This window comes from Sus scrofa, chromosome 8, assembly GCF_000003025.6.
Source record: "Sus scrofa isolate TJ Tabasco breed Duroc chromosome 8, Sscrofa11.1, whole genome shotgun sequence".
NCBI classification, from domain to species: domain Eukaryota; kingdom Metazoa; phylum Chordata; class Mammalia; order Artiodactyla; family Suidae; genus Sus; species Sus scrofa.
The window spans coordinates 111,697,364-111,723,524 of NC_010450.4; the positions used below are offsets into that span (position 1 = coordinate 111,697,364).

General features: G+C 49.9%; 1 protein-coding gene across 5 annotated transcripts; it reads left to right on the top strand.

Moving 5' to 3' along the window:
• Positions 1-25,932, top strand: PITX2 (paired like homeodomain 2). Of its 5 annotated transcripts, none has more exons than XM_021100357.1 (5): positions 1-1,632; positions 3,519-6,496; positions 10,343-10,398; positions 22,050-22,255; positions 24,679-25,932. In XM_021100357.1, the coding sequence occupies exons 3-5, from the start codon at positions 10,353-10,355 to the stop codon at positions 25,240-25,242; spliced, it is 816 nt and encodes a 271-aa protein (XP_020956016.1). In that variant the 5' UTR covers positions 1-1,632; positions 3,519-6,496; positions 10,343-10,352; the 3' UTR covers positions 25,243-25,932.

Below are 26,161 nucleotides of genomic sequence, written 5' to 3' on the forward strand. Positions count from 1 at the left end.
GAAATGTCTATTTTAAAACCCACACAGTGGAGTTCCTGCTGTGGCACAGTGGGTTGGGAGTCTGACTGCAGCAGATCAGGTCGCTGCACAGGCCAGGGTTCCATCCCTGGCCTGACACAGTGGGTTAAAAGATCCAGCTTGCCACAGCTGCAGCTTGGAATTAATCCCTGAGCCAGGAACTTCCATGAGCCGAGGGTGTGTGGCCATAAAAATAATATCAGCATAATAACTGAACTTACCCACAGTGAATGTAGATTCAAACAATGATGTAAGGTCTGATAAGAACTAACAAATTCTAATAGATAGTCTAAAAAGACCATACAAAAACAATGTTTTACCCCTGGGCCTGCAGAAACAGTCAGCTCAAGGGGTTCACCCCATTCGTCATGTCCCTATGGCTTTATTTTCTCAAGTTGCCATCAGAAACTTTCAGGGAACTCAGACTGGTCCATGTACATAAAATATATAAGGCAGTTGGTATCTTATTTATTCCCACTATTACAAATGAAATTAAACCACTGAACATTGTAGCCTTTGGGGGCGGGGTCTCCTTTTCAGTGATAAGCCCAAGAAATTTCTCCATTTTAATACAAATAACCATGTTGACCTATTTTTCCTAATTCTGCATATACTGAAACTAGGTGGTTACAAACAAAACCCAGAAACATAATTTGCATTCTAATGAAATGATCCTGAAATTATTCTTTTTTACTGTGGCTTTACCTGATGCTCTACAGCACACATTCCTGTGGGTCTCCTGCAGGAGATGATTCAGTGTGGATGATAATCAGTGTTGATTGAGGAATCCTGAAATTGGGGAGTCTGATTCCTAATGAAGTCTGTATACCAATCTACTGCATAAGCGCCTCTTTATTTACAGTTTGGTAAAAAAATTATAGGTAGAGATGTTGCAGGCACATGTGCACAAATGTTCAAACTGCTTTGAAAAAGGAATGAGAGAGAAAGAGAGAGAGAGAGAGGGTATCCAAGTTCAAGTCAGGCAGGCATTTCAGATTTCAAGAGACAACTGAAAAGGGAACATCTGTTAGATCCTCTGGGTTTGAAGGCAATCTAAGTCTTGGTATTTCTGAGTGTGTGCACATAGTGGAGAGGGTGGAGCCTTCCAACCTCAAATCTAAAAAGATTGAGAGATTTGGGAAGGCCCAGATGTGCCAAAGGTCAGAGGGATCAATATCCAGACCCTACCATGGGAAGGGGGTGGGGGAAGATTCGGATAAAAAACCGCTGCAAAAAGGAGGCCAATAAGAGGTGAGGAAGTTTCTGAATAATTAAAAAGTTCAGAATAAGCAAACTCCGTGGCCACAGGGGAAGGAGGTGGGATGGGGGATAAAAAAAAAAAAAAGCAGTTGATGTGGTAATTAAGAATTTGGTGAGAGCCTGGGCAGGTCACCTCCTTTCCCAGATCAGAGCCCCATCAGAAATTCTTTCAAGTGTCCTTCTGCGTCGCCAAAGATGACAACAGCAAATCAATAAGTGCTTGAAATGAAAGGGGATGTTGGCGAGCCCCCAGGCTACAGATTTCCCGCCGCCAGCCTTTTCTGAACTCCTAGCGTGCCTTTGCACCGCCTCTCTTAAGAAGAGCTACCTTTTATTCCTATTCTCAGGACGAAGGTAAGTGCTCAGTTAGCATATCTATTAAATGTCGGCTCCAGTTCCAGTTCTCGGATCGGGCGGTGAGAGCGCAGCCTGCTCCCGACAGCCAGCCGGCGAGGCCGGAGGAGGGGAGCAGGCTGGCCAGGCCGCCGGCGGGGCCACACACCTCCCGGGCCGGCCCAGCTTCTCCCAGGATTAAGCGTTTCTGGGTCAGAACTAGAACAGGAAGGTCCTGCCTGAGCAGAGGGCCTGAGCGACCGCGGCCTCCGGAGCGCTGCATTCACTTCATTTATTTACAAACAAGCACAAAAGCACTAACAACAGAGAAGGAAGGCCAGTGCTTCAGAATTAAAGCTCGGAACCACCAGAAACTCCCTCGAGTTCCAGACCTTTTTACCCTTCCAATAGGCATCACTCCCCTAATGTGTCTTGATTCAACAGTCTTTCCAGAACCCAACTTCCCGAGACGTTTTAATTAGGTAATTCATTAGTGAATCAATACAGACATTTATATATTCTTTTAGCTCGAGTGGTTAAGTACTAATTTCGAATGATTATAAAACACCGGAATAGGCAACGCATAGTCATTTTAATTTATATGCAAATTAATTGGTTCATCTTAAATGCCTTTTGTAAAAAAACAAAAAACAAAAAAAACCAATTATTGTTATTGTAATATCGGAGGTACAGATCAAACGGCCCGAATAGATAATTTGGAAGCAAGACCTAGAGTGGGGAGAAAATTTAGAACAGCTAACAAATCAATAATGTTTGAGGCAGTTAAACATCTCTAGCCATTGGTATTTACATACTCGCTTGTTGTCAGATAAGAAGCTGGGGAAATTGCTTGCTAGGGTTGAAATCATAATCCAGAGTGAAGAAAGTAAATGGTAGCATGCAGCCAGTCACCAAGGGCTTGAAAATAATACTGTACCTTTCCCAAATCCTCACTCTTGGGTGAGAGTGAGTTGGCAGAGGTCGCCCCACATTTGTCCCCGGTTTTGCCCTGCTTTGATCACAAAACGTTAGGTCCTTCCCTGAGCTTCACAATTTTGATTCTTATTCTAACAATTCTGTCACTTGCTTCAAAATATTAGCGGGAGGGGCATGACTCCGAATCTCACCAAAAATTCTCTGAATCCATGTAGCCAGCACCAGTCTTCCTATGCTGATTTATTGGGGGGTATGTTTAATTCTCTGTGTGCCACACACATTAAATCAGATAATCAAAAAGGCAGAAGGAATGGCTAAGGGAAATGGTCCAATACACTGGTTTACTGGAAGCGTATTATCTTTAGATATAGTTCAAAATTTTGGAAAAGGAAAAAGGATGTATACCTCCTTCTGGGGGGAATTTTTTTTCTTTTTTAAAGATATTCTAGAACAGTGAGTTTCACCAGGCAACCAGCTCCGGAGTTGTTTATGTAAAAGTGTAACATCCTTGAAATTCACTGATACATAAGGTCAGTGTCTCCCAACCCCAGGCTCCCAGCCCAGGCGATCTGGCCCTTAAGGAGCTGGTACCTTTGATGCTACAATCTTGTTTACATCTGCAGGGCAGGGAATTGCTTGCTTTGCTTGGACGCTCCCTCCACCCCCTTCTAATTTGAAGTAATCGGAATCTAAATACAATCGCCACGGCCCATACTTCCATTTCTGCTCTGAGGAGGGAAAAACCTGAAATCCACGTCTTAAATCAGCTCGGTGGTTTGTAGCCCCCCAGCACCCTGCCTCCCCGCTGCATGCCTAATGTATTCCCTGGTGGTTCTGGGCATTAATTAGTTGTTTAATAGGAGTATGACTAAAAATGTAAAAGAAGGATTAGGAGCATGAAACGTATGTCCAGCTCCTTCCACACACTCGAGGAGGGAATGAGAATCATTCTGTATCTTCTCTTTCTCCAGGAGCCATTTGCATTTCCCACCAGCTGCTCACTTCAGCTGCACTGGCGCTGGGCGAGGCGGGGACCCAAAAGCTCGGCGCGCAGTCTGTGGCGGCCCGGACTGGGGTTAACCAGACCTCGGCGGGCGAGACTCCAGACGGAAGGGGGGCGAGGGGAATGTGAGCTTCCCGGAGCCCCTCCATCCCAGCCCTGGTCTGCAAACCTCTGAATCTGGAAAAGGGGAGGGAGTGGCATGCGCTCCTCTGCGCGTCTCTCCCGCGCAGTCCCTTTCTCTTTCTCTAGTCTCTCCGAGCGTCTCTGAATCTCTGAATCTTCCTATCTCTGATTTTCTCACTCTTCCCCACTTTTCCGTGAGAGTCCCCATCGGTCCCTCCAGATGGAGGCGAGGCTGTTCTGCTCTGAGCATCTCTTAATCTCTATAAAATGAAAAGAAGTGGGGGGGAGATATTAACCCATAACTTAGGGGGGCTGGAAAGCCAGCAACAATATGTGATGGTCAGAGGCGAAAATGTCTTTCTTGGACTTACATTATGGGGGATGCTGCGACCTTAGATTTCAGTCGTGGAACTTGAAGAAATTTGATTGTCTTGCCTCAGCAAGAGTTCAGAAACCAGAAATAGAAATTCTCAGAGACAGGAAATAAAAGTAAAAACAGCACGTGGGCATTTTCCCCTCATTTCTCTCCCCTTAAATAAAACTGTCTTGAATTTCCACTGGTAAAGAGAGAAAGTTTGAGTTTTCATGGATGTTAGGTGGAGGTTAGAAATGGCTTAAACATGTAGACCTCTCATCAGTTTTCTTCTTGGCTGAAGAGGCTAACCCTTTCCATAAAATGAGTCCATCTGTCGACTGTTAGCTATTTCAAAGTGAAGGGATTTAGCACTCAAAACAAATTGAGCAAGTTTGTTTGCCTGTTTTTACTGCTAACTCAAATGAATTCAAAACACGGAGTAATTCAAGAAAACACATAACATGTTCCAGACAGCCCCCAAATGTAGGGAAAGCCCAGTCACCTATATGGTGACCTTGGTTATTTTAAACGCCAGGCTTTCCAAAATGTATATAATTCACACACGTTCTCCCAACGTCATTATATGTACTTAAAATTGCGAGATTTGGTACATTGACTCAGGAAGAGCAGTACAACTTTTAGAGGGGAATTTATCCTCTCTTGAGGGCCAAAGGGAAGACTCTCCAATGGCGGGCCTGGCAGAATTTTGCTCCTAGGCAGTAAATAATATCGGTGGCAATACTGAACCAGGAGCGATGGCTGTTTTCTGACACTTTTCAAAAACATACATTAACAGGACGCCCTTGAGATTGAAAGAACTTTGTCAGATATGCCTGGCAGAAGCCTTCGCACCTGGTTTTCCAGGCGCATCATATTTATAGTCCTTCCACTCAAAGGCAGGACAGGGCAAAAATAATCCTCTCATTACCAAAATACAAGCCCTTGCTGGAGTCAAGAAATCGGAAAATCAGGGCTTAAAAGTAGGGCACACTTTTCCTGGGGTGGGGAAAGGAATGACCCTCTCTAATTCCACGTGCTCTTCGATTTTTAGGAGCAAATGTAGATTCAAGGGTAGCTTCCCTTTCCCACCCCCACCACCATCCCTTGCAATTTAATACCGCGCTCGCCAGGAACCTTAACCTCGTCATTTTAAAAAATGAGATATCCGTGACCCGGAGTGAACTTGTTGAGTGTAGGTACAGCAGAGGAAATTCTAGACTCTGTGAGCACCCGAGCCTTGTCCAGCGCAATCCCTTCGTGCACACTGGTCAGTGCGCGGCCTTGCCCACCTGCGGGCGGACACCGGGTGCTGCGCGCCTCGTCCACCCGCCTTGACCTCGGGCGTGGCGTCCCCGTCGGCGGCGCTGGGCCAGATATCTCGGCCTTCCCAGACTGACTCGCCCCAGTTCGTTCCCTCCAAGCTGTCTCCCTCCACCTCCCCACTCTCCCCCCCCGTCCCACCCCTGCCACCCCACTCAACCGCAGCCACTCTACCTCACCAGATTTCTCCTCAACCATCCTCTCGCCCCACCCCGCCTACCTTCCCTCCAGCCTCGGGTCTGTCCCCACTCCCCCTCCCCCATCCTGCAACCCCTAGTTTCTAAGACCTCTTTCCGCAACCCTGCAGGCCTGAAAGCAGGTCACAAGCAGGCACCTTCAAACTCACACCCCACACGCCTCGCCCCCCAAACACACGCACGTTGCCTTTTGTTCCGTTTCTTGGGCCACTTTCTTATCCCTTCCTCCCTCCCCGACCAGGTTCGCCCCCGCCAGGAGTACGTTTCTGTGTCCCCGAAGCCCTTGCCCTCCCCCTCTGATTTATTAGAGCTCCCGGTTTGGCGCAGATTCCTTTCTCTTCTCCTCCTTCCCATCCTCCCTTCCCGTCCTCCTTTCCACAGCGGGAGAGCTCGCGCCTGCGGCTCAGTCCGCTCCTGCCTAAGCGCCCTGGCCGGCTCCCTCTCCTTTCGCTCTCCGCGACTCCTCCGGCTCCCGGCTCCCGAGCCCTTCGGCCTCCACTTCCCTCCCCTGCCCCGTTTCTGGTCACCCCTGCCGGCTCCCCCCTTCTCTCTCGCCGGAGCGCTGCGCTCGCTTCTTGATCGGCCGCCGCGCGGCCGGCTCGGCTGCCCGCCCGCCCGCCACTGTGCAGAGGAGTTTGGTGGAATCTCTGCTGACGTCACGTCACTCCCCACACGGAGTCCGGGCTGAAGCAAGAGAGAGGGATGAGAGCGAGGGAGGAGAGAGAGAGTGCAAGAGCGAGCGAGAAAGCTGGAGAAGAGCAGAAAGAAACTGCCCGTGACGGCTAGATTCCGGAGGCCACCTCGTACCCCTGGACCCCCACGGAACTTGGCACCCTCGGGAGCCCCGCAGTCCTCTCGGCCCGGCTTTCGGGCGCTGGCCGTGCAGCCCGCGCCTCGGCTCGCTGGAAATCTCTCTGGGACGCGGAGACAGCAGCTCTCGCCCGGTAGCCGGTAAGTGGAGGCCGTCTCTCCCGCAGGGATGTGAGATAATGCGAGTTTGGAAATTTGTTCCACTTTGGAGAATCTTCACCCTGGGTGATTTGTGGCTCTTGGGGCTGCCTTTCCCACCGAGGTAACGCAGTTGGCAAACAGACCTTGCAAAGCCCTGTTCCTTTCGTCCCCAGTCACAGACACGAACAATCTATGGGGTGCTGAAGTCGAGTGGGAAACGAGACCAGGGCTGGCATTTAAAAGGAGGTATCTTCCCTTAAATCTCGGTGCCAACACTGCAGGGACAAATCCTTAGACTGAGGATTAGCATTCTCAAGATAAAGGGCCGGGTACAAAGTTTCAGCTACTGGAAGATTAGCCCCCTTCCCATTGTTACCAATTGGGGGGGGGAAAAAAAAAAAGATTTCATCTTAACTGGCAGTTAGTGACCTCTCAGGCCCAAGCGAATTACCTGGGAGCCAGGCCTGGATGCCAAGCTCAAACAATTACTTCGGATTATAAATCCTTTAAATTGATTACCAGTCAAGTCCAATCTTGCACTTCAGGAGATACATTTTAAATGGGTGCAGGGAAGAGGACTATTTTCCAACTGTCCGTAAGAAAAAAAATAAGATTCTGAATCTGAGAAATATGTTCCTCTTCTTACTCTAATTTAATGACTTGACTTTCCTAAGCAATTTAGAAATCAAACCATCGTAGGGCAGTGGATTTTTTTTTTCAGTCTTCTCTTATTTGTGCAAGTATTAGTCTTACTAAAGTGAACTAAATTAAAAAAAACTTTTACTGTCATGAATTAAAATAATGTAGGGATTCATACATTCCAAAATATTTTATGAGAAATTAATTCGATTTAGAGAAATTTCCTTGCATTCTTTTTAGGCCATTAATAAGAATTAAAGATGCTTTTCATATCATTTTGAGAGAAATCCATCTAAAATTCAAATGGCAGTTATATCAAGGAAACAAAGCTCTTAAGCAATATAAATTGAAGATTTCTGTTGACATAACATAAAATAAGCATCCAAGGCTTCAATAATCGAACTTTCCCTAAAAATGAAATAGCGACTTCATATATGGAATGTTTTGCTCTACCTCAGCAAGACTACCCTTAAATTATTCAGGTGCTTTGTTCCTCAAGTTGAGCATATTTGTCCTCAAGTGTTCCTAAAGCATCAATATTAATTGGCTTAAAAGAAGGCTTAAACTGGTAAAATACAGAACTCTGTTAAGCAGTATTTTAATTTCCTTAAATGATTACCCACTGCAAATTAATTTACTGACTAATCTCACTAATTTGGTTCATTTAAAACATATGTTCTTGCCATGTTTATTTTTAAACTTTCCTTTAAAGATTTTGTTAGAGGGTAACAATGTGAATGGAAAGGGGGAGAAATGTGAAAGGATGTGGAATTATTAGGACTATATACCATTCCTGCAACTTCATCTTATGGCAACCTGCAGAAATTATTTTCAACTGAATTTCTATTTCTTAGGGCTTGCCTGCCTGCCTGCCTGCCTTAGCTAGTGTGGTTCAGAGTGCTCATTCAGTGTGGTTCACAAGGTGTGTAGTGCTTTTTAGTGCACTCACAATAGAAAATTCAAGTTGGCCAAAACAAGATTGCCCTGGCACATACATTCCAAGCAGCACATGAACTTTTGGAGTGAGAACAACTTCCCAACAGGAAAAGTTGCTCATCTTAATTTTTGAGATTAGCCATTGAAGCCAGTCCCTAAAACCGGTGGGCAACTTTGTCTTATAAGACTTGTCTTGACAGGGCAAGTTTAAGTATCAGCAGGCGGGAATTGAAGGTCTCTTTTTAAAAATTATCTTCCCAAGTTACTTAGACTCAGTTATTCCAGTAGGCCTGGTCATTATATGAAGGGGGAAAAAAATGCAGGTCTCAGGACTGATTTTGACTGCAAAATAAATCCCCAAGATACAAGGACATGTAGGAGTGAGCTAAGAAACATGCCTTGACCTTCTTTTCAGTCTTTAGAGAGGAGTTCTTGAAGATTTGTTTTGTATTGCTTTGTTTGGTCTTCAGCACTGAAGCTTGGGAGTGGGGGGAGAATGTGTAATAATTGACCGACTTTACACTCAGCGACTGGATCTCTTTCTTTTGTATATTTCACTATTTTAGAAAATGAAAACTATTTGCAGTTACCATCTGCAAAGCTCTGGCTACCGGCTAATAATGCAGCCAGTTCAGAAGTTTAAAAAAAAAAAAAAGATTATCAAAATGATGATGACATGCAAATTTCCCCTGAAATTATCATAAGTAAACATTTGAAGTCTGGACTAATAAAATCCCATCTGTGTTACTTCATATCGAGTTAGTAGAAAGCTGTGATAATGAATTTTGTAATATCTCACGAACAGACATCTCAATCAGGGACTAATCCTGTGATTTTACTGCAGAATCACTAAATCTGGAGCCGCCAAACTGCTACTTCTGGGCCCCCGGGCCCGCAAGGATCGGCAGAGCCCCCGCCTGCGTCCACGCTAGCGGCTGGGGGAACCGCCTAGCGGTCCCCACCTTTGCATCCCCACGTTGCCGCGCGGGGCAGCCCTTCCTCTAGGCTGAGACCTTGGCTGGAGGCCCCTGGGCCCCAGGTCCTTCCAGGAGAGACCGAGGAGCAGAGAAATGCGCCTCAGTCCAGAGCCAGACCCCCCAGCTTCCCGCCCAGCCTCTGCCCCTCGAACGAGCGGCCGACGCCCGCCCCCAGCCCCAGCCCTGGACCCGGGCCGAGATGGGCCCTCCCGCCGCCGGCGTACCCTGGTTAGCTTGGAGCGAGGCAGGCGCGGTGATCCAAGGGGCCTGGGGAGCTGGGACCGTCTTTCTTTTCTTCTGTCTTTAAAGCAGCCGCGGCTCTTCTACCCACCCAGACAGAGCCCCTCGCCACCCACCTCTCCCGGTTTGCCTGTGGCAGAGAAGGAGGCGCGTGTTAAACGCTCGGCTCGCTGCGTTGTGGTTGGAAATTTGCAGAAAGATTTGCTTTGGGGAGAAGAGGGAAAATTGGGGGAGCCGTTCTCTCAGAGCTCTTTCTCTACCCTTGGCGGGTAGAAAACCCTCCGGGGACGTTGCCCCCGCTCTCCTCCGTCTCACTCAGTCTACCCCGTTCCCCTGCTCTGAGATCTTAAATCATACTTTAGGGTAAATAAATGGCCGGGTGAGTATCTCCAGGGGAAAGTGTGGCTAAATATGGAAAAGTGGCTCCTGATGGAGGAGAGGCTCGAAGCCAGCTCGCTCCTGGAGCACCCTAGGCCGAGAGCCTTGGAGTCTTGTTCGGTTCAGAATTACAGAAAATCGAGGGGAGCTGCTATCTAGGACAGGAACAAATTGACTCTGACACTTTATAAATGTTTACGGAGCTTCAACTAACGGCCAAACATTGCGCTGGCCTTCGCACACAGCTCCCCAGAGAGAAAGTCCTTTCCTCTCATCCCCAAATTTTGCATCTGCTAAGGCTGTCCTCGTGTTCAGACGGGCTTTTTAACCCCTGCCACAGACACCCTTGTGAATAGTTCCACAGCCTGGGTTCCCACAACACGGCGGCTCTATCACCCAGAGCCCTTGGGCCCTTGCGCTGCAACTCTGGAGGGAGATTCCCCCTCCCCCCTTGGTAAACAATCAGTCCGTCGTCCTGGACCCGGGCTACAGTGGGGATGAGGAGGCTGGGCAGCTAGAGGCTGTCAGGTTCCAGAAACACGCCTGAAACCTAGCCCGGAGAAGGCGCCTAGGAGCTGGGTGGAAGTTGTTAACCCCACAGGTAGTCTCTTTTGAGCCCGCCCGCCCGCTCGCCCGCCGCCGCTTCTCACAGCCCTCCTTCTCTTCTGTTTTGCAGATAACGGGGAATGGAGACCAACTGCAGAAAACTAGTGTCGGCGTGTGTGCAATTAGGTAAGAGTCTTTTCTTCTGCCAGGGTCACCCGACGGGAGATCGCGCCACGCGAGGGCGGCGAGAGGGCACCGGTCCCGCAGCGAGGCCGCGCAAGGGGCGCTTCCCCGGAGGGGCCGGCCAGGGCAGGTGGAAATCAGAACCGGGACGCCGGTGGCCTCGCCCTGCGGGGGGGGGGGGGGGGGCTGTGGCCAGGGAGGGAGCCGCTCGCCAGGCCTCGCAGCTCCCGGCCTTCGCCTCCCCGCGGGAGCTGCGGGCAGCAGGGGAGGCCGCGAGAGAAAGGGCCGCCTGCTCCGGGTTGCCAGAGGGCCCTCCGCTCTTTCCTCTAACTGGGTCTTTGCTCTTTGTCCTTCTTTCTCCTCCGTCCTGCCCCCCTCGCCCACCCCCCTCGACCCCCGCTACTTTCCGCCGCCGTCCGGGGCGTCTCGCACCCCGCACGTGGGGCGGGCGCTCGTGGCCCAGGCGTGCAGCCAGCGGCCGTTGAATGCCTCTTCTCCAAAGACTCCGACATCAAAAAGGTCGAGTTCACAGACTCTCCCGAGAGCCGGAAAGAGGCAGCCAGCAGCAAGCTCTTCCCGCGGCAGCATCCCGGCGCCAGTGGTAAGGCCGGGAGCAAGGCGCAGGCCGCGCGCTAGACACCCGCCTCCGGGCCTCTGGGCCTCTGGGTCTCGGGTGAGGCGCGCGCCGGCGAGGCCGCCAGAAGGGGCGCGCCTGCTCCGAACTTAGACACTTGGCCTCGGGTTGGGACGGGAAGCAGCCGTCCAAGGAACGTTAATTCCTTTCTCCAAATTATACTGCACTCCTGAGACCCATCACCTCTCCCGCTCGCTCTTTCTCGCTCTCTCCTGATGATCTCCTGATGTGTGGCCTAAGCTACCCACACCCCGACCTACCTCGGCGCCGCTTGCTGGCGTGGAAAAGTGGTCCAACAGCGACCTCTATCGCTCTCCATGTCCCACTGCACAGGCAGCACGAGCAGGGCCCACCGTGTCCCCGCCGCCCTTGGTGGCGCCCGGCCAGGGCTCGTGGGTGCGGGGTTTACCGCGAAGGGCCAGCACGCGAGGCTTGGGCGGGCGTAGGTTCGCCCCGGCAGCGAGGCGGCGGAGCTGACAGCCCTGCAGAGCCCGAGGGCAGCGACTGCGCGCAGCCGCGGAGGATGGAATGGAGTGTGGGCCGGTGTCGACCGACCGCGAACCTACCTGTTGTGCTGGTTGCAGGGCCTCGGGTTTTGGTAATGTGGTTGATAGTCTGGTTTCAGTCAGGATGAGTCAAGTGCCATTGCTGCTCAGTGTCTGCAGGTGTGTGTAAAACTTAAAACGTCTTCTACCCGTCGTACAGACTTTTGATGAATTCAAATGTATCCTTTGGGGGGAGTGTGTGTACTTGAGCGGGGAGGGAATATGGGAACAACCTTTCCTTTGGAATACATGAAAACTAAAATTTACCCTTCCTCTCTTCTCCGTGTTTTCCAGTCTCCTTAATAAATAAGTGTCCGGCCTTAGGAGGTTGTTGACCTTTGATAGTGTGAGGCGATAAAGGCCCCCCTAGCCCTTGGCCCCTAACCCCCTCTTTCCGGATTGAAGTGTAAGGATATAAATGTAATGTGTGCTAGAAGGGGGCGAGAGGACCGTGCCAAGTAAGCAAACCGTATCTCTAAGAAGAAAACAAAGGCCCCCGCATTGGGGTTTCCCAGTGAATCTGGGAGAAAGCATCATTTGTTGGAATAAAACGTCTAAAGTGGTGTGGAGCAAAATGGCTTCGACACTGTGCAACATCGCTAGTCGTCCTGCTGGGCCAGTTAAACGCTCACTTGTCTGGGATTAACCCCATGGGGTTAAATGGGGCCATGCAGAGATAACGTCGGGTGATTTCTGTCATTAAGATTGTGTTAAATTCTTCTTCTGTTTGATAATCGGTCGTAAAAATAAATTATTACACCGGAGTATGTTTGGGATATGGTTAAAAATCAAGAGCAGCGATGACTCCCGCGGAAAATGCTTTGTGCGGGTTCAGCCCTGGCTCCTTTTAACCCTATGGGAGAGGGGAGCTCCCCAATCTCGTTTCGCACCGCGCGGGCTGGCCACAGCCCTGCCCGGGCTGACATGTCTCGCTGCGCTGGGAGCGGAGAGATGCAAAATATCTCCACCCACTCCCACCCAGGGTTTTCTTGACCCTGGCGACGGTTTCTGAGGACAGGTGGCCTTCCCGCGTGCTAGGGCCCCTTGGAGGAGAAGCCTGAGGTGGGATGGTGGCTTCCTGCGTGAGCAAGGAGTGGCAGAGAGCCGGAGAGCCCTGTCCCCTCCTGTCCCCGTCTGAGTAGGCGCCCCTGCGCCAGCGCTTTTGATAATTAATAAGTTTAAAGAGAGAGAGAGAGAGCTAGAAATAATAAACGATTGTTTTCTTAACCATTACTTTCAGGCCCAGATTATTTCAGTGCAAGGAGAGGCTGTTCCCCACATAGCCAATAGTCTGTATTCTACCTTTTGGACGGAAAAGGAAAATTGCTGCCCAAACATGTTTGATGCCATTAATTAAGAAGAGACACGTGATAGGAAAAAAAATGCTGAAAATCATGATTGTATTGGCTTTTAGGGAATAGAGTAGACCCAAAATGTCACATGCAAGTGGACAAAGCTTTAGCACTGAGGAAGGAAGGTTGCCAGAGCCCCCTTTACTGGATATAAGTGAATTGAACTTACTGAATATGCAAACTCCTAGCTACAGCCTGCTTTTTAAAAGAGATGTTTTCTCCTTAATTTCTTTATAGTTTTTATTTGCCTTTAAAGGAAAAAAATGTTTACAATGAGAAGCGATTTTTGAGAAGGCCCATGATGTTCTCTCCCCACCCCTCACCACCGCCCCAACACGCCTCAGCCTTGAAGACCGAAAACCTTCCCTGGGTTGTCAGGGTCGACCTCTGGGAGGCCGGGGCTCTGCGTCCCTTCCTGTCCTCTTGGTGCATCCCCACTGGGATGACCCAAAGCCTGGCTTGAACCCCAAAATGGTTCCTCCCTAAAGCCAGGAGCTTGAGAGAGGGTGGAGAGAGGAGTGGATGGGTATGACAAGTGAAGAGAGGAAGAGCTGGCAAGTTACACAGTATTTCCACCCCCCCCCCACCCCCGCCCGCCTCACAGAAGGGGCAGCGCCCCCGGAGAACGTCCCCCTAGAGCAGTGGTCCTTTTCTTTTCCTCGATTTGGATGTCCCTAAAGGAGCCCCCATTTGGTGAAACTCAAAAAATAGTCTTGACCTTCAGGAAGAGGATGAACTGGTCTTCCCCGGGTCAATAACCTTTGAAGTTTCGAGGCAGTGGCTCTGGATTCGAGGCTGTAATCCCCCGAGCTACCTCCCGTCGGTCCCCGCGCCTGGCTTCACAGCCAGACCTGGAGCGGGTACCGTCGTCTCCCCCAGCGATGCCATTAATTCTTTAAATCATTTTGGCGAAGTGGTTGGGCTCAAAGTGTTCGACCCGGGCCTCTGGCGTGCGCAGACTTCCTTCTCTAGGGACAGGGACTCCAAGGCCCTAGTGGCGACACACAAACCATGTCCCGTGGCAGCAGCTGGGTCTCAGTCTTCTTCAGAGGACCCAGGGTAACCCCCACCGCCTTGACAGCCATAGAGCCCCATTCATTCAATCACCAAATGTTTGCCAAGCATATACTACAGGGATTCCTAATGTGCCTTCCCCCCCCCCCCCCCGCGCCACCCAAAGCAAATCATCCGATTTCCCTTTGCCGTTAGGAGGCGACTTTAAAACTGACAAGGAGACCTGGAAAGCAGTCCTGACTACCTTTAGCAAAACGCAAACTGGTGGTGTGTGGGGAGGCCGCTAAGGCCTGAGCCCGATGGGAAACGCGAGGCACGGAGGGAGGCTGTTTAGAAGAGTGGACCGCTCTTGGTGCGAAGCCGGGGCAGGAGACCCGGGCGTGCCGAAGTGGAGTGAGGTCTGAGGGGCGGGGGGAGCTAGGGAAGGAGAGATTTCCTTTTATTTTTTTTCCTACCCGCACGCCACCTGCGCCAGATCTGCAGTTTATCTGCAGAAGCTGCCTCTCCTTTTCGTGGTCCCCCCCCCCGCGGCCCCGGAAAGGCATTTATCCAAAGGTCCTTGCAGATCCCCGCTCGCAGAAGTCGTCTTTCTTTACAGGTCGCTTTGCTCGGTCTAGTCGCGGTGCACGCTCAAAGTTTCGCTAGGCTAGTTGGGCTGTTATCCCGCACCGCCCGCTGTTAATATATGCAGCAGTTGTTAGAGCGACTCGAGGGAAAAGGAAATGTATAACGAAAGCTTATTCGTGAGCAGGAATATACTAATGGAACAATCTGATGTCTTCTTAATCCTATGTAAAAAGCTTTGTCGTCTTCCTAATATTGACTGAATGGGTAATTAATGGCTCTTCATCTAGGCGAATACCCTGTAATCCAAAGATAGGCAAAAGACAACAAGCCCAAGGTACAAGACAAAAGGCCCAACTGCGGCCGCCACCCTCCTCCCTCCCACCCCCACCAAGGTCTTCAAATGGGCAAGTTTCCTCTCCCGGAGGGGAAAAGGCAGGAGTGGGAGAATATACGTACCTTTCCTGCGCTAGACTAGGCTTAACCGGAGAATCTGGCCACCAGCTCAGTTCTCCACTACTCAGTCTTCAGTCTTCCTCCCCACCCCCATTCCTTCCCTGTGCGTTTCCGTCTTCCCAATTCCTCCATAAAGACTCCCCCACTGTGGCCCTGACGAGCCTCTTTTCCCCTAAGGCACCCCTCTTTGATGTAAGAAAGCGACTGATAACAGGACCCTCAGAAGACCCAGGCAAAGGATGGAGCTCCTTACTGATCTAGATGGAGACTCCTTCCTTTTACAACCCAAAGGAGACAGTATGTGAGGACTAAGGGAGGGGAGGGAAAAAATTAATAGAAGGAGAGAGAGCAAGCACAACTGCATATATGTGTTAAAGAGCGATCAGGAGTGATGGAGTCAACTTCATTGTGAGGATCTGACATGAAGAGTGCCCAAGATTCTCCCAGCATGTTTTTAACAGGCTGACATTTTAATTTAAACCTTTAGGAGTAATATATTACTTGGGTTACTACAATGAGGTGGGTTCCTTTTTTTTTTTTTTTTTTTTTTTGTCAGCTGACAGCTTTTAAAATATTATTTCACTAGGGAAATAAAAGCTTCATCTCAGATTATAGGTGGGTATTTTTGGATTTATGTGATTTATGGTCACCATGACAACTAATGCTGAATGTTAGCTACCAGCATGTCTGGGAGAGGGAAGACAGAAAGAAGGGGAGCAAGAGAAACAGAAAAGGAGATGGACATGAGCTGGGGAGCAAAAACAGAGAAAAGAGAAAGGCAGAGAAGTGTTTTAATTCACTTTTTTTTTTTTTAAGTGACTTTAGTTAGTCCCATGTCACTTCTGTCTCTCTGGACCTAGATATTGATGTTTATCTCATTCCTTTATCTCTCTCTTACCCCCATACACAAGTATACCATTCTCTTTATTTTACTTTTCCATGAATAGTTGCATTCTGGCATTAAATGAGTGCCTAATAAACCTATAGCATTAACAGGCATCACAGCACGTGGGTTTGGTGATGGCAGCTTGTCTTCCCTGGCCTGCTCTAATCCCTCCCTCTTCTCTTTACCTGCCAGTGTGGGGTGAAGAGAATCCCCCAACCAGTTACCCCAAACCTCAAATGGTTCTGTTTGGGACTGAAATATGGGTACAACTTGCAAGGACCCAGAGAGGGTGGCTATTGCTCAGTCCCTCCACAGACTTCTGATTCAGAAGAGAATCTGCTCCTTTTTACAAATCTGTACTTTTTTTTTTTTTTTAATTCTATCTAGGGAATGGGGAGGGGCGAGATCAGCTACAGTAAAGCCTTTAATTTCTGGGTTCTTTGGATTTAAGGCTGGGGTGGGGGGACAGCAAAGAGCCCTTTTCGCCTTGATGTGTGTGTGCGGAGAAAGACAGGCAAGGCAAGGAGGGGAGGCAGGGCCCTTCTCGGACAAGGTGCAAGGTCTCCATTTGACCTCTGTGCCTTACGATGCATGCTCCTGCACACATACACTCATGCCTATCACGTGCCTCCGAGCTGAGTCCAGGCAGGCCTCGTCCTTGAGCTGGCCTGGACCCGGAACAAGATTCCCACCCCTCTATGGCCTGACAGTGCAGGGACCAACTGAACTATTGTCCAGGTGAGCTCTGAGGCCAGATTTTCCCCCTAAAAGTCATAATCCCTTGGTTGGGTCCCAGCTCCTATCCTGGCCACTGCAGTCAGTTTGGCAGCCTTGCCCAACCCATCTCACTGCAATGGCCAGAGGGCCTTTGTGCAACTAACACTAAAAACTGTGAAATTAAATAAGACTTTAAGACTGGTAATCAGTGGCAAATACCAGCTCAAAACATGCCTGACCCCGTGTCACACGTTTCCCTCCTCAAGGGTCTTTCTTTGATAGAATTAGCAGGAAAACCCCGATGGAAAGGATCCCTGGTATCTAATGAGTGGAAAACCTAAATCCAAACTGGGCTTCCCATCCTCTCCCCACCGCAGCCCTGTAGCACCTCCAGCTTCCCTGAAGTGGACTACACTGATTTTTTTTTTTTTTTTCCTCTGGATTGACAATTTCTGTGGTGGAGGCTAAAGTCATAGTAATTTCTAAAACCAGTTAAAGAAGAGTGAGTGCCCGGGGAGGGGAAGGGGGGCAACCATAGTGCTGAACTCACAAAATACCTAAGATTTCCCTACTTCCAACTGCTTTGTTATCCTTACTGCCTATACCTATATAACTGTGCACCCACAAGGGGTTTTTTTTTTTTTTTTTTTTTTTTTTTTTTGTAGATTAAATCTAAAAATTGCCCACCACCACTACAGTTTTCACTGAGAAGTTTTTCTTGGTTCCCTACTACACACCTGCTTTTCCTATCTAGACATTTCATGTTGGCATCCTCCTACCACCCATGGAGTGAACCCTGTTGGGCCTGGAAAGGGTGTCACTCAATCTCAGGAGAGAGTTGAAACTCTGCCTGGAAAAATACACAGAAATCCCCCCCCCCCCTTGAGGAGGGGGGTATTGGGGAGATCCATATTATGTATGTGTATTTCTGTCTCTAGATAGATATATGCATTCATATATGTGATTTTATTTGTACTTAGCCAGAGTTCTTCAAATAATTTATCTTCATTCTCCACTTGATTTTGCAGTGGATCAAAATGGTTTAAGATTCTTTATCTTCTTAGGCTTTTAGGCTGATCACCAGCACTTCCAGCATTTCCCACACTTTGGCACTATGAGGAGCTGTCACTTGCCTTGGGTTTTTCACCCACTTTGGAGGCTGGTTTGGGTCCTTCATACATGGGTATTTGCCTTGAGGAAAGTTCTGTTAGTCAACAGAGCCACTAAGCTTAAATCAGAATTCCATGGGTTTAGTGAAGGATGGACTTGGAAATATATACGGCTCTGTGAAGCTTCTCAGCTCTTCTGAGTAAGGAATTTTGAAAACCACTCAGAGCCTCCACCAAAATTGCAACTCCAGGGTTTGAATTTTGAAGAAACAAGGAAGAAAGTATGCTCACAATAGAGGAGAATCTTTCCTTCTTTGATGAGATGGAGTTTCTTTGTGATATGAAGGCTTGAGCGTGTAATATTGTGGGGATCTCAGCTATGCTGAGATTTCAAAGAAGATACTGGAATATGATTAGTAAACATGTTGGGCAGAAAAGAGCTGGATTCATATGACTCAGTTATAGGTCATTGGCTGGCAGTGCAATGGGAGGAAATATTTACTTTACATATACACTTTATGATCTTGGGGGAATTAAAGGAAATTCAATAAGAAAATGACTAGAAACATTTAAAACCCTTATTTAAAAGACTTAAGCAAATTAGAGTCTTATCAGATTAAAAACCACTACAAATGTAAGAGCATTGTCTTCGGTGAAACACTGTGGGGTCTGAGAAGGAGATTCTCTGCCAAATCTCAGGGATAAAATGCGTCATTTAAGCACCAGATAATGAGCAGAATGTAAATTAATTTAACCTTCTTTACCAATAGGCTGCTTATGTAATATGTATAATTTAGTGATAAGATTGCTGGACCTAATATAGCTGGATGTATGAGCCTCCGCTAATGCAGGCCTGCCACATGGGGATGTGTTCTGCTCTGAGCAGGTGTGTGTATATGTGGAATGGGGTGAACTGAAATAAAAGGTTAAAACCAGAAATGCCGATTTAAAGCTTACTCTGAAGAAAGTTCCTCCTTGCAGCTAAATTCTTCTTAAAGTTGGATGATACTTGTGGGGAGAGACTGAAGAATTCTCATTTGGTTCTTCGGACTGCTCTCAAGCTTGTTTAACATGGGGGAGGAGTTGTAGATAGGGTTTGGGGGGTGGGAGGTGGGAGGTGGGAGCGGGGCAAAGGAGACACACATAGGTTACAAATATATTTGTAGTCAGCTCATCCGCTCTGCCCCAGACTTAATAAGTTTCCCAATCTTGGGAACAAGGACAAGGAGGGAGTTTTCTGAAGATACCTCATACTGGCATTGCAAATCATTGACTGTAATGTCAAACAAATACACATTCAGGGATGATAACACTAACTCCACAATAAAGCAATCGCCAATGCAGAAACCCAGAGGAGATTAGTTTGCGTTCTTCAGCTGACCTAAGCCAGAGGACAAAAGGACTTTCACAAATTATTTTGAATGATATCTTTGGATTTCTTTAGTTTCTTGGAAATAGTAAAGATTTAGATGTCCGCAAAGGTGTTTTTTCCTTTTGTTTTAAATAAATGAACAAGACTTTTTCTAGCTGAGTATTCTCCTAGGTTTTTGCCCTTAGCCCACCAACCTATTGCCTCTGCCTGCTTGGACTGTAATAATTCAAGACAGCCTTGAGCTCCCTAGGAATAGAAAATTACTTAAAAATTATCCTTGAAATTGGTTATTTGGCAACATTCTTAATTGTATGGAAATTCATTAAAGCATATTATATATATAATTAGCTCAAGGTTGTTGATTCTACAGGCTTTATGGATTTGAATCTGATTGATAATAAAGTAAACAAGAGAGTCGAATTTAAAGCGTGGCTCTCTCTGGGGTTAGGACAAGCTTAATACAGTGTATAAGGAATTTGAAAGCTCTAGGATATGTGTCTTAATCAACCTTAAGTAGAATGGATAAGCTTTCAGCATTTTGAAAATGCTGGGTTAGGGTTTCTATTCTATTGTGCGTTTTCTGTCTGGGGACTAATAAGCATTACAGAGAACGTGATCTGAGGCGACTTTTTATTCTTGTATAAATCCAGAGTGACCCACCAAACAGTTGTTCGTTTAAAGTCAAGGTAATTTTCTTTTGACGGGTCCATTTGCTTCTCGATTTCTAATTTATTAGCCTCTCTTCTCAGGGCTCTGTCTTCTTTGCAATTAAAGTAAAGCTTCTTTAGATTAGCTCCGCAGCGTTCACTTGACAGTCTGTTTGTAAAATTTAAGATCGGAGAGATGATTTGTTGGTGTTTTTAAATTTTTCTGCTTTTAAGTAGTATGTCTCCTTTCCAGACAAGGGGGAGAAAACCACCTCTCGGTTGGAAATAAATGTGAGACACAAAAGGAAGGGGGGCCGGGTGCCTTGATCCTTGTACCTCTCAGCCTTCGACCTTTCCGCTTCTTTCTGATGAGCCTTTTACTCCCAGCCTCATCTTTTCACCTCCTCGCCAGAACTAAAAGCCGAATCGTCTTTGGCCGGGCAGAGCAGAATTCCCGAGAGCCGGCGGGTGTAGACTGCGGGTACAGCGAGGTACTAGTCCTGCCCCGCACAGCTGATAGGTGCAGCCAAGGAGTCGCCCTCCGCCGCGGCTCGGGGCCTCCTGATTGGTGCGGGGCCACGTCACTCCGGCGGGCGAAGGGTCTGTGAGGAGGCGGAGGCAGGGAGGGTTGGGGAGGGCCGCGGCGGAGTGACGTCTCGGCACCAGGAAGCCCGCCTCTGGTTTTAAGATGTTAGGCCAACAGGGAAGCTTGGAGCCGCAGATCTGGTTCGTCGCTCGCCTGGGTGCTGGGAACTGAGCTGCGGCGAGGCCGGGCTCGAGCTCCACGGCCCAAGGGGGTGTGCGTGTGCGCACCGCGGAGGGTGCGCCCAGAGGCCCGCGCCGCTGCAGCAGTCGCGGGAGATCTAGTATCAGCTACCTGTCCCTGTCACTCTTGACACTTCGCTGTCAGTGCTGCTGCGCCGGGGGCGGGCAGAGCGCTATGGCGTTAGCCTTCCTTATTGGAGGGGTTCTTGGGGGAGGGAGGAAGGAAAGGGGTCTTTGCCCACTCTTGTTTCGCTTTGGAGCTTGGAAGCCTGCTCCCCAAAGACGTCGGAGCTGCGCTCTCCTACCCACAACCCCATGTCTGCGTTTGCCCGCTGACTTTCGGCCGCCGGACCCTTTCACTTGAGCCTTCCGAAGGGAACCCGGGCGGCTCGGCTTGAGGACTCTGCGGGAGTTGTGTACCCTGGCTCTGCCCACAGCGGCCGCGGCGAGGAAATTCCGCGCCTAGAGCGCGAAGCCGAGCAGGAGGCGGCAGCCACGCGACTTCGGCGGGGCGGCAGCCCGGGACTGGTAGGGCGGCGCGCTCCCTCGTCCATGAACTGCATGAAAGGCCCGCTGCACTTGGAGCACCGAGCAGCAGGGACCAAGCTTTTGGCCGTCTCCTCGTCCTCCTCCTCCTGTCACCATCCCCAGCCGCTGGCCATGGCTTCGGTCCTGGCTCCCGGTCAGACCCGCTCCCTGGACTCTTCCAAGCACAGGCTGGAGGTGCACACCATCTCTGACACCTCCAGCCCCGAGGCCGCAGGTAAGGCGCCGCGCGGCCCCGCACAGCTCGGCCCTTCTCGCCTCCAAGGAAGTCGGCCCCTCCTGGGGGAAGTGTGGTGGGAGTGGTCGTTCAGCTGGCTCCCTGCAGAACTTCCGGAGCCAGGGTTGTGTTGACCCCCGCGTCCCTTTCGCTCTGCCTTGACCGCGCGGCTGGGGTGGCGCGAATCGCGCGAGCCGTTCTGCCGCTCTTCCTATTCCTACCCTGGCTTCCCTTTTGGTTCCTGGATCACAAAAATCTCGGCACCTCCATTCGAGGACCTTCAGAGGCCGCCCCTTACCCGGTCCTTGTGGTGCTCTTGGCTTTCAGCTCCCAAGAAGCTCCGCTTGTTAGAAAAACATTTGTGAAACTACGCACCAGAGAACAGGAGGTTTTTCTAAAGAGCGGAGGAACTTGGGTGCCTCGCTGAATCCCAAATCTACTTTTCCTAGCTTCATCGAAATCTGAGCTTTCTACAAGGGGAATCTGTAAAACGCGCGCGTGTGGCTGCCCGGGAGATTTGTTGTGTCCGCGCAGAGGCGTATAAATATACTTGAAAGCACGGGCTATAAAAATGAATGTGCCGTCGCAATGAGATAAACATGTAAATAAAACGTGCGGCGCTGGGGGAGGGGAGGAGATGGGGCGCGCACACTCACACTCACATCTGCACACCCCGCAGACGCAGCGCTTTCCGCTCACCGTGCGGCCGCTCACACACTCCTCCCCGCCAGGCAGCTCATCTCTTCCCCGGCCCTCCGCCGCCTGGTTCACTTGCGGTTCGCGGGTAGCAGGTGGGCATGCTGACGAGAACCTCTGTGTTTCGTTTTCAGAGAAAGACAAGAGCCAGCAGGGAAAGAATGAGGATGTGGGCGCTGAAGACCCGTCCAAGAAGAAGAGGCAACGGCGGCAGCGGACTCACTTCACCAGCCAGCAGCTGCAGGAATTGGAGGCCACTTTCCAGAGGAACCGCTACCCGGACATGTCCACGCGTGAAGAAATCGCCGTGTGGACCAACCTTACGGAAGCCCGAGTCCGGGTAGGAGTCCGCACGGAGCTGGGGAAGGCGCTGCAGGGATGCCGGCCCTGTAGATCGGGAGGGCGTGTGGAAGGCGGCGCCTTAAGGGAGGACTCTGGTGGGGTGCCTTTGCGAAGGCTGACGGCCTCCCGGCCGCCCCAGTTGCGAGGTTACAGCTCCCCCTTTCGAGACCAGTCGCCGGCCTGGCGCAGGCGCCGGGAGCGGGCCCGGCTCACCGCCCCGCCACCCAGCGCGCTCCAAGCCGACCGCGTGCATTCCCCTGCATAGCGCATTGTGTTCCTGGCTGCATTCGCCAAACGAGCGCTAATAAAATCCCTCCAGGCCAGAAGCCGATGACAGGCTCCAACCTGTGCGCCTTTAACAAGGAAAATCCGCCGGAGACACGCAAAGGTTGGCCCTCTCAGGAAAACTTTCTCGCGAGGCCTAGCCCAGCTTTTTCTCCTTTTGGTTCTCGGCCCTACACTGTCTTTGCGGTTGTTTGGCCGTTCAGGTCTCTCCCCCACCCTGTCCCCTGGTTTGTGATCCGCGTAAGCAGTTTTAATAACACAACTGCTATCCTGCTAGTCCTCTTAGAAAAGAAAAAAGAAGAAGGATTTTTCGATTTGGTTTTATTTATCTTTTCTCATAAGATTGTTACCCATAGCTTTCCTAACAATTATAATAGTTTTATTAGAGAAAGGGCTTACCTTTTTAGCAAATCTGTCCTTTATAGGTTGACAAAAATGAACTTAAAAATAAATTACCTGGTAGCAACATCCTGGTTTTTGCTGGTCAGTAGAAAACTCCGAATTTGTTAGGATTCTGGAAGCAGAAAACATACGTAGCAGGATCCAGAGGTTTTGCTGTTAGGGTGGGCGGAAACAACTCTGGATAGAAAAGGAGCCCCTAGTTAGAGCAAACAGGAAGAAGAAAACACTTATAGAGATAACGATGAAATGAATAAAGACCAAAATGCGCTCCCAAAGCAGAGGGAATGGAGGCACTCTCTAGGTGGCATCTGTGTAGGGAACGAAGCTATGCTGATGGATATAAGAGCCAGGATGAAGTTGCAAGTGGTTTTAGTTTAACTGCGCAGAGCTACGTTCAGGCCCGGGCCTCGTGGTTTTTGCGCAAGGTCAGTCTTTCCTTAGCTCTCCTGCCCATCTGGGGAACGAGCCTCTCACGTACTCGTGTCGCCTGGGCAAAGTTTAGACGGCCCAGAGTAGAAATGACAAGAAACTGTAAAGAAAACACGACCTACGGGTTCTCAGGAATGCCTCGGAAAAGCCCTCCCCCGCCCCCGTTCGGCCGTCCCTCCCAAGCCCCCTGCCGCCGAAGCGCTCGGCTCCCTCCGACAATTCCTTCCAGGATGGCTGCTGGTCTGGCGGAGCGGGGAGTGCAGCGTGCTTTTTATAGCAGTAGGGCGCATAGAGGAAGGGGGGTAAAAAGGAAATCGAGAATGAAAGGGAAAAGGGGGGAAAAAGCGGATTAGGCTGCTGGGCCTGGCTGAGATGTGTAATGTGAAACATCACCGGTGTCAGCTCGGAAATCTCGGGCCAGGCCTCGCTCCAATACACAAAAGCCGCCGTCTGGGGCGACGGGCGGGCCCGATGTGGATTGAGAACGGGGTTGCGTCGGGGCCACCGGACGCAGGTGGGGGCTGGCCGGGCTGGGCGGCCGCCCGCAAAGCCCAGCAACCTAGCCGGGCCCAGCCCGAGCAGCGCCGGGTTTGCGGGCCTGGCCTGGGGTAGGCGGAGGGTGCAAAAGGGGCGACTGAGGGAGGGGAGGGCTGCAAAGAGACTTGTTCAGGGTTCCCGGAGATTTACACGTCCGGGTCGTGGAGTTTAATGAGCTGTCGGGGGAGGTGGTCTTTCGGTTTTTATTTGGTTATTTGGCAAGGCAAGGAGGGGGTTCGCCCGCCTGGTGCCTGTTGAGGGCGCACGTTTTGTGGAGTAGGGGGCAGCAGTGGAGATCCGAGAGGGAGGGAGGAGTTGTGGGAGAGAGCGCGGGCCTCCCAGCCCCTTGTCCATGTCACTGAGCCTGTGGCTTTGGAATGCAAGCAAGTTTGCAAGGTGGTCGGGGAAGGGTTGGGCAGAGAGCCCGCTGCTCCGCGTTTATTTTGCAGTAAGTGTTTTTGGCCCTTGAGGAGGTCCTGGGTTAGTGAACAAGGCACCCGCAGGCCGCCGGGCGTGGGCTGGGGTTTTCGGCACAACTCAACAACTCAGAGGCCGGCCTCTCAGGCCCAGCTGGACCTCGGCGGTTGGGACCGAGCTCTGGCAGCTTGCGGCTCATGGACGTTGGGGGGCGGGGGGAGGGGTGGACTGTGGCAGCGAGGAGGCTGTGCGCGTGTGTTGAAGGGGGGTGGCCCCCTGGTGCTTTCCGGGATCAAGGTTTTACCAATCTGACCCGTGGTGTCTTTTTGCTTCCTTGCCCTCCACCCCCAGGTTTGGTTCAAGAATCGCCGGGCCAAATGGAGAAAGCGAGAGCGCAACCAGCAGGCTGAGCTGTGCAAGAATGGCTTTGGGCCGCAGTTCAACGGGCTTATGCAGCCCTACGACGACATGTACCCAGGCTACTCATACAACAACTGGGCGGCCAAGGGCCTCACGTCGGCCTCTCTGTCCACCAAGAGCTTCCCTTTCTTCAACTCTATGAACGTCAATCCCCTGTCGTCGCAGAGCATGTTCTCCCCGCCCAACTCCATCTCGTCCATGAGCATGTCGTCCAGTATGGTGCCCTCAGCGGTGACAGGAGTCCCGGGCTCCAGCCTCAACAGCCTGAATAACTTGAACAACCTGAGCAGCCCGTCGCTGAATTCCGCGGTGCCGACGCCCGCCTGTCCTTACGCACCGCCAACTCCTCCGTACGTTTATAGGGACACGTGTAACTCGAGCCTGGCCAGCCTGAGACTGAAAGCAAAGCAGCACTCCAGCTTCGGCTACGCCAGCGTGCAGAACCCGGCGTCCAACCTGAGTGCTTGCCAGTACGCCGTGGACCGGCCTGTGTGAGCTGCGCCCACTGCGCGGGGATCCTAGGACCGTGCCAGATGGGGCATTCTGCCCTTGAAAGACTGGGAATTACGCTAGAAGGTCGTGGGCACTCAAGAAAGGGAGAGAGAAGATATAGGAGAGGAAAGGAAACCACTGAATTAAAAGAGAGCTCCTTTGATTTCAAAGGAATTTCCTCAAAGTCTAACATCTTTCACTAAAAGTATTTCCGACAGTTCCAAGGACACACACAAATGTTTGACTGGATATGACATTTTAACATTACTATAAGCTTGTTATTTTTTAAGTTTAGCATTGTTAACATTGAAATGACTGAAAGGATGTATATATATGGAAATGTCAAATTAATTTTATAAAAAGCAGTTGTTAGTAATATCACAACAGTGTTTTTAAAGGTTAGGCTTTAAAATAAAGCATGTTATACAGAAGCGATTAGGATTTTTCGCTTGCAAGCAAAGGAATGTATATACTAAATGCCACACTGTATGTTTCTAACATATTATTATTATAAAAAAATGTGTGAATATCAGTTTTAGAATAGTTTCTCTGGTGGATGCAATGATGTTTCTGAAACTGCTATGTACAACCTACCCTGTGTATAACATTTCGTACAATATTATTGTTTTACTTTTCAGCAAATATGAAAAATGTGTTTTATTTCATGGAGTAAAATATACTGCATACAAATTGGCCTGGATTCTTTCTCCCCTCCTCTGTCACCTGGCCAGGGTTCCTCAGTCACCACTTCCTAAACAAACCAATTCCCTCTGCCTAGTTAAACACACAAGGCAGCAGTACTTATTTAAATTTGGTAGAAATAAATTATAGCCATTCATCAGAAACTAAAAAGGAAAAAAAAAAAAGACACTCTTGGGGGGGTGGGGGAGGAAGGCTTCAGAATCTGCTGTTGTCTCCCAGA